This window comes from Aulonocara sp. 'chitande type north' Nkhata Bay, linkage group LG23 (assembly GCF_057382095.1).
Source record: "Aulonocara sp. 'chitande type north' Nkhata Bay isolate Kocher_YH1m ecotype deep benthic linkage group LG23, A_spYH_male_GT1.1, whole genome shotgun sequence".
NCBI classification, from domain to species: domain Eukaryota; kingdom Metazoa; phylum Chordata; class Actinopteri; order Cichliformes; family Cichlidae; genus Aulonocara; species Aulonocara sp. 'chitande type north' Nkhata Bay.
In genome coordinates, this window is record NC_141365.1 from 31360477 (window position 1) to 31369355 (window position 8879).

Sequence of the window (8879 nt, forward strand, 5' to 3'; positions counted from 1 at the left end):
ACTTTGAAGCTGTATGGTTTGGAAATGTAGGCAGGAGGCTGCGCTGTAGGTAGCAGAGCTGAACATTTTCATTGGGAGTGACCAGCATGGACAAGATTAGAACGGAGTCAGAGGGACAGCTCAGATTAAGCAGTTTGGAGACAAAGGCTGAGATGGTTTGGACATGTGCAGAGGAGGGAAGATGAAGCTCCCAGCCAGGAGGAAAAGAGGAAGATCTCAGAGAAGTTTCATGGATATAGGGAAGGAGGACATGCAGAGGATTGGTGTGAAAGAGAAGGATGCTGAGGATAGAGTGAGATGGAGACAGATGATCTGCTGTGGTGACTCTTGAAGGCAGCAGCCAAAAGACAGCCCCCCCCCCCCCCCCCCCAAAAAAATAAATAAATAAATAAAAATTAAAGAAGCCCTTATGAGCAAACACTTGGCAACAGTGGGAAGGAAAAACTCCCTTTTAGAAGGAAGAAACCTCCAGAAGAACCAGGGTCAGGGAGAGTCAGCCATCTGCTGCAACCAGTTGGGGCTACGGCAGATGTATGACTGCAATTTTTTATAATTTGAATCAACATATAGCATGCGAAATATTGCTTTCTCATCACACAGAGCCCCATCAATAATTATTAACGCCAACCTCAAGTAGTTCTAGAAGTTCTAGTAGTTTTATGTTTTTCATTGCACTTTTTTTGACCATTTGAATAACTAAAACGGTACAACTATGTTAAGGAGTTTATCAAATTGCAGAGAAGGCAAAGAGCATGCCGTATGCCAACTGCAGACGCTTTAACAGTTACAGTTGCCTCTCCAATATTTTTTTGATATAATTTCTTCTTCTTTTTTTTTTCTTTTTCTTCCAAACTGTACTGATACTTTGCTTCAGTAAATGGATTCGGGATTGTTTTGATTTTGCCTCCTCACTGAAGAAACAGGAAACGTCGCACAGCAAGAGCCTTCGCAGAACTTGAGGAAACCTCCCCATCTGAGTATAAGTCAAATCTAGGTTTGCATGGAGCTAATGAGACATGAAATTGGCTTCACTGTGCAGGAACTTTTACATCCACCAATCAACCAAAGGGGGAACCCCCCTCTGGCCAGTTGCAATATTTGGGCTTATTAGGTACAGTATCATGCAGGGTTACTGTTTTACGTTCATGATCTCGCTCACTGAAGAACTCTCCCGGAGCTTGGTAAAACGTCCAGCATGGCAATTTGAGGGTGATTTTGTGTTGATGTAGAGTGCCTTTTAAAATTGACAATTTAGTCGAGGAAATTCAGCGTTTACACAGTGAAAACATCCAGTAATGGGAATAATAAAAGTGTCCACTGATGCACTAGATGAGATATCTCAGACCTTTGAAGAAAGAAACAATGCAAAAAATAGAATTATTTAGTTAAATGAATACATTTCAATGACAGCAGGGATGACTGATTCATATGCAATGTTTTATTAAATGTCAATAGCTGTATAAGAACTGCATTAGTAAAACAACAAGCTGTTTCGGTCAACCCCTGCTAGCTGCAGGTTCGTGTTTATTTAGAGAGTCGTGTCAGCCTCGAATTAAGTATTCTTTCAAAGGAGAAGTTCTGCTCCAAGAATTAATGTATGAGTCATCCGGGAAATGTTTATCATGTGGATATATCTACCATTAACACTAATAAAAAAGATTTTTAAAAAGCTCTAAAAAATTCAAATGATTTTTTTTATACTCAAAAGACAATATAGAGCTTTTCATTTAGAACCTTCATTTGACAGATTGTTTATGTCTCTGAGTCATGACAGACTAGCAGCGGCAAAATAAAAAGTGGAACCGCTTCATGAACTCCGGAAAATGAGAATCTTTAAGGTCAAGTGTTATTAATACTGGCCTGGTACAGGTCTATAATACCTTTCTTTGTTTGTGACTTAACCCCCCCCCTTCTTTTTTCCCTCAATGTCTTGATAGAACTGGAGAAATACGCATTGAATGAAGCGCATATTAGGAGCAAGAGGACTCTGACAATGTGAATCAATGTAAAAGCCAAAGTTCCTTATTGATCTCCTTATTAAACTTGCCTTACTTCCAAGAGGCGCAGGGTAAAAGAAAGGGCTGTGTAGCAACTCAGTGCCACGTTCGCTTTGCATTTTCTGTAATTGTCATCTGTTTTCTCATTCTTTCTTTTATTTTTGTTTATTTACTTTATTTTGTTCTCTCTCTCTTTTTTTTTTTTTTTTTGGTTGTTTGGTGTAGGCGCAAGCTACCGCTGAGAGTAAAATTGCATTTAGACATCCCTTGCTGAAATTTCAGAGCAGGGTTTTTATTCCCCAAAATGAAATGACAAAAGACAGACGCCTGTTTGATTTTACATGGGTAGCCCCCCGTGGTTCGTATTTTTTCGGTGAATGTGTCCCTGTTGGTTTGTCAATAAGTGGTTTTTGGTTAGGCTTTAGTGTTTTAGAGGCTAAGATGAGGAGATTTGACACTGCTGATAGATATTTCTTTGAAATGTCTGTCCTCCTGGCATATGAACACATCAAAGGATACTAATTCGATTGACAGAGTGCACATAATGGCAAGAAGCCACCTGTAATGGCGCAGAAGGGGGAATAATATAGCTTTTTTCTAATAGCTACTCCCTAGTTATGGGTCATTTTGCATGTTTGAATTTGTGCAAGTCAAATTAGAATAGAAATGTGGGTCATTACAACAAAAGATATTAGAAAATGCTACTTTTTAGGTCTCATTATGTTGCAGCATTACTTTATTCTGACCCACTGCCTGTATTAACCGCACTTGGATAAAGCCAGATCAGCCAAATGCAGATGAAAGCTCTCATATATCATATTGCTTGAAGCACAAGCTGGTTGGATTTTCATCATACTGATGCATATTAGCATAAAGATAAAGCTGTGATGTCCTTCTGCTGCATTACTCAAAACAAAACTCGTGGAAGATTAGATGAACAAGCGTGCCTGAAACAGGGCTGTGAGTAAGTCAAATAGCCCGTGCCTATTTCCTTTTCTATCCGTCTCAAAATGAGTCAGACTTGCACCATATTGAAGATGTGCGAGCTCTGAAGTTATTGCAGTCCAAAAAAGTTGATCCTGTTCATCTGGACGTAGGGTTTTCAGTGGGAGAAATGTTTCCTCGCTCATCCAAGTGACTTCTTCAGTCTCAGCTGAATGCCAGTTTCCCCAACTTTAAGGTTGAGTGTGCAGCACCTTCAAGCTCTGGCGACTCATTTTTAAGCTGCAGATTTGCAGTGGTCTTGGTAGAATGGTGGTTATTAATGAAATGAACTCGCTGTATCTTTGTTTATAAATTTATAATAAAAAAAAATTATGAACTTTGTCTCCTTCAGTCTTGCATAAGCGAGTATAACACCTTTGTGTAGTGGAAAACTGACTGACTCAATCTTATTGTTGGTTTATCCCTGTCTTAATGCACCAGTGTCGATGTAAAGATGGCAGACTAAGTGGTCTCAGACTTTGTCCCTATCTTTAAAGCAAATGTTTCAGACGCAGGGAGATGACAAGTTGTATTCCATCATTAGTTGCAAGTGGTTGCTGACATATGTGAATGTGATTGCCACATATCCATTTACGCCGGCCTAAAGACTAGTCACTGAGAAGCTGGCATCCACCAGGTTGCTATAGAAGAGTATGTATTCCGTTTGGCAAATGGTTTCTGGATTTACCGAGTCATGAGCAATGATTTTGTTCACCAACAGGTTGCAAGGAAGATGACAACTTGGTTGCAAACACTAGCAAGTGGTAGCAAGAATGTGAAAGTGAAACCAGAGAGCTTTTGCTTTCACAGTAAAAGTTGCCCCTTCTGAAATATGTTGGATGTGGCAATACGGCACATTTTCTGCTTTACTGGAGAACGTTCCCCACTTCCAGTTTGTGTCACACCTTTTCAAGTTTGATAACAGCTTTGAGATTAAAATGCAAAGTGCGAATGACAGTGGCAATCTACTTGGGGCCAAAGAAATTGCACTGAAGTTTTTGGTGCAGCAAACTCTTTGCAACCAGTTTTGTCCAAGGCGCATCAGCCAGCAACCTCCTGCGGTTACTTGCAACCGTTTGGGTAATACATATTATTTACTTGGGACTATTTGTCAGATGGTCACTGATCTGGCTGTAGACCTGTGTAACTCTGGTGTTATAGGGTTCATCTTAGGCCTAGCCAAAGCCACATTTCCTGCTGTATGTGCAATATGGGGTTGAGGCTTACATGTGGTGTTTTTTGGGAGGAATGTCAGTCAGAAAAAGTATGCCATTAGGGAGGGGAAACCTAAAGAAATTGACTTGTTAGAAACAGCGTAAGATAATAAGGATTTTTAATAATAACGTAAAAGAAAATTTGGGTTCTAAATAAGGATAACAGAATGATTATGCTGAATAAAATTAATTTCAATCAGTGCCATTCTTTTAAAGTATTCTTTCAGGACCAAAGCAAATCGATCGATCTACATTGCTATTCCTGAACATACATAGTATGGCTTAGTTGGGAATAGATGAACTATCACAGATTGCTGAAACCAACAAATACTTTAGCGTCTATGTACCATATGTGTGCACTGATTTCTTTAAAAACGGAAGTGGATGCCATTCATCCTTGGTGAACAGATGGAGAAAGTCCTGTAAAAAGCCTGCTAAGTCACGTTGCTTATAATTATTCATGTCTCATCTCCATCCTCATCAGACATCTAGAGCACTGAAAACAAACACAAGCTGACAAATTGATCAGCTCTCCAACCATCCAGACCAAACACAGGCAAAATAGGAATAATTTGGCTTTCTCTAACCCCTTGTGAAGCCCCGTGGAGGCTGTTATATTTAATATTCCTGCTGCCTTTTCTCTTCAATTAAATTTAGCTTTATTAATCCCAAAGGAGGCAATTCATTCACACACCGAAAGGTCTATAAGGTGGAGTTCAATGCTGTTAGGCACACATTTTTTGAAGAATACCATTAAGCCTAAACTCTCTTACAGCAGTAATTCAGCTCTGCTTTATGTACAATTTATTGTGCGTCTGTTCACAATAATGGTATGTATGCTTTAAGTTCTTGTAATGACCAAGCTTTGAAATGCACAAACTGCGTATTTCACTTCCACGTTGTGCATTTCTGTGTCTCTGCAGGAAGCTACCGCTGAAGGAAGAAAATGGAAGAGAGGTTCTCAAGCCGGATACGATTGAAATCAAAGTGCACAGTGACAACAGCATCCACACAAAGCCTGACGACAGCAAAGCGTAAAAGGGTCGGTCCTCCCGCCGCCAAAAGAACATTCGGATCACAAGACCAAAACCCAGAGAAACTACAACACTGGAAAATAGTGGAGTAAAATACCATATCTGTTTATAGCAATGCCCCAGAGAAAGGCATGTGTAAATACAAAAAATAATAGAGAGAAAATAGAAAGGAAGAAAGTGTCAACCTTTTAGACACCCTGAGTGATTAATGTATCATGTTCTTACAAACATGGCATCAGTGGAAAGCTCTTGTTGATCAATGATTGTATATTATTTTCTGCCTTAAGTATTATTTCTCAGATTCTGGGTTTTTTTTTTTGTTTGTTTATTTGTCTGTTTTACACCCCACATGGGATTTTCATGCAGTTGAAAGGTGTTTCTAGCACTCTCCTCTTTGATGTCTCTCAAAAAAGACAATCACCAGCGGAGGCATAAGCTGGTACGCTGGTGTGCCCCAAATATCTCAATGCTAATGCTTTTTTTTGTCTTTGTAAGAGCAATGCATGGGCTGACCTTCACTGCAGGATGTCACAGTGATTTAAGCCTGTTTCCATGCCTGAGTGTTACTCTACAACATCCTTTTTATGCCTGTGATAGCCAAGCTAGGTGCCTAGCTTACAAAGACAAATTCTCAGTTATTGTACTTTAAGCTAGCAGGCTTCGCTAGCATTTCTACCTGAAACAATATAAATTTTTTCCAGAAGACTTTAGGCCTAATATTTGGTTTGGTTTGATTTCAGAAGGGCTTTTGCGACTCTTTATAAGTACTCAACAGTATCCAAAAATCACAAGAAGGAAGAGTGTGTTGCAGTCTATGAAGTATACAGTACAAAAACCACACATGTGCATTGATGTCACTGTTAGCAAAGCCTTTAAATTGACGCCGAATATTGTTGGCGCTCTTCAGGCGTCTCACTCTCTAACAATGTGCGCATAAGAATGTTTTATTCATCAGCTGCATACACCGTAATGTGTCGTATATTGTTGCCAGAGGTTAGCCGCACTGCAAGTCAATTTACACTTTGGTATACAATGAGTAATGAAAAAATTATGTTAATGTGTTGAAAGGCGTCCCCGTGAGTGCCCTGACCAGTAATCTTTGCTATCTGTAAAAGCAGAAGTAGCAGCAAGGTACCACTCAAGGCATGGGAACAAAAGAGAAAAGGTATGCTCGAGAGAAATAAATCAACATTTACGTCATGTCTGTTTTAAATGATAAACTTTGGTTTCTTTGATTATTCTTGCCTCAGATTGGCCTCTGATGCCGTTTTTCTTTCTTTGGTCTGGTCACTATTCTCTCTGATGTTGTCACGTGTTGTACATAGATGAAAAAAAAAGAGTATTTTACAAAGCTTTTATGTAAATATACCCTAAAGGATGTGTCCTTTTTTCCAAATGCAAAAGGCTTGGCTTTTTCTTTTCTTTTTTTTGTGAACACTCCTTGGATGAAAAGCTGTTGGCTGTTTTTTTTTTCTTTTCTTCTTCTTTTTTTTTCCTTCTCTTGTGTTTTGGTCCAAAGTTCAGTGATGGTGTAATATTGTTTTTTCCTAGTCATTTGCTTTCCCTTAAGAAAAACCCATGTCCTGAGGCTATTTCACAGCATTTCAATGGAGGCAGTAATTACGGCATTAGTGTGCCTTCTCTTTTTTTTTTCTTTTTTTTTTAAACCCCCCCCTCCCTTTTGTGGCCCAAAGTCGCTGTAGCAGTGTAGACCAACAAATGAACTTTTGATCACAGCTTAGCTGCTTTGTGCCACAGAATGTGTCATAAGATTGAATTGTATTGTGATGCTGTGGTTTCTGGGAAACGTAGTCATAGGGTTGTGGGTTCTAATCACCGACACTGGACAGGAACGGACGTGTGCAACTACCTAGTACAACTAGATGTCAGGTCGAGGCTGTTGAGTGGTCTGATGGCATCACATGAATCATTACATGACTGTGTGTGTGCGCATGTATGTGTGCATACATCCATGGGTAACTACACTCGTCTACATGAATCAGGTTGCATGTATGTCCGCTGAATGTATCTGCACGTACTGTAAGTTAATCCATTTGTATGTTTGCGAGGATGTGTTCCCATTTTTACTGTTTTTTTGTTTTTTTTTCAATTTTCCACAATAAGAGTCTCCAGATTCCAAACCTTACACTACATTAAAGAGTTAAGTGCTATTCTGGCATTTATTATATTTATTTTTTAATGTTGTTACCTATTTATAATAAAGTGCGAGTACACTTTCCATCTCCATGGTGCACCATGTGGCAAGCGAAGGTGATGATGCGAAGGTGATGATGACCACATGCCAAGTGTGAATGTCAGAGTGCTCTAAGTGCATGGAGTGTTTCCTTTTTAAAACATTTTTTTAAACCGTGGTGCGAGTTGGCGAGAGCTCTCACGCCGAGTTCCGGGGTGTGCTCTGATAGTTAAAACCTGATTATGTAGCTCTCGACAGTGATTAATTCCCTAGGCTGCAGCACTCCTTCCATGTGTCTGCCAGCCCCCCTCCTGTCCTCCCCACCTGCCCCCCTCTCCACCACTGTTCCCTGCCTCTCAGACTCCACTGGTTTTTATCTCAGACTTACGTAGTGCTGGCTTTGTTTTCTCACAGCGAGCCCTTGTACCTGCATATCTCTAAAGGATGGTCCTGCCATGGAGTGGTTCCGCTGCCTGTTACGATCACTGTAAATATGGGAGCACATTGCCTGGGGGCTATACGATTTGTACATGTTCTTTTGTATTTGAATATAAGTCTAACCCCCCACCCCCCCACCCCTGTCCTTCTTCTCCTCTGGTCCCTCCTCTCCTCCCCTCTCTCGTCCTCCTTTCCTCTCTGTCTCCTCCATCATCCATCAGCCCTTTTTTCTGTAAAAGGGGGGTTAAAAAAACAGGTGTGTTTGAGCTCAGTGTACAGTATGTGTCCTCTTTGTCCCCATGCTCCCCGTGTCCCTTGGACTGTCCCCGCTGAGTGTGCTTTGTGCAGGAGGTGGGAACTATTGATGTCTCTCTGTACGTACCTGTGGAACACTTGTGACTCCTATCATTGGCCGCTGTAAATAAACATGTCCTGGTAGAAGACAGCGAGACGTTGTCGTTCCTGATCTCACTTTTTTCTTTCTACCGACTTTCCATCTTATATGTGGGTGTGCAAAAAAGCTTTAAAAGCAAACATTTTTATTTATACAGTAGTTTATCCCTTTAGCCCACAAAGCCACAGGTAAGTTTAGCATAATGAAAAGGTCATGTTTCAAAACTAGCACCTCCAAGGCTTAAATGAAAAGTTGTAGGCCGGCCTTTGTGAAAATCATTTTAAACCAGTTTCAAATGTTATTATGATACGTTAGCATATACACTCACTGGTCACTGTATTAGGTACACCTGTTCAACTGCTTGTTAATACAAATATCTAATCAGCCAATCACATGGCAGCAGATCGGTGCATTTAGGCATGTAAACAAGGTACAGATAATCTGCTGAAGTTAAAACAAAGCATCAGAATGGGAAAGAAAGGTGATTTAAGTGACTTTAATCTTGACACAGTTGTTTTTGCCAGACAGCTGTGAGTGTTTCTGAGTGTCTCAAAAAATGCTGATCCACTGGCGCAACCATCTCTAGCGTTTACAAAGAAGGCTTTGATAATGAAATTACCCAGT

At 40.2% G+C, this 8879-nt stretch overlaps 1 protein-coding gene across 2 annotated transcripts in view; it reads left to right on the forward strand.

Annotated features, from left to right (window-relative positions):
• ncam2a (neural cell adhesion molecule 2a) overlaps window positions 1-8302 on the forward strand; it is a 447190-nt gene extending 438888 nt beyond the window's left edge. For both annotated transcript variants that reach the window (XM_086284341.1, XM_086284343.1), the window contains exon 17: window positions 5119-8302. In XM_086284341.1, the coding sequence (XP_086140467.1) occupies window positions 5119-5233 (115 nt within the window). In that variant the 3' untranslated portion in view covers window positions 5234-8302. The remainder of the gene's footprint in view (window positions 1-5118) is intronic.
• Window positions 8303-8879: the final 577 nt, after the last annotated feature.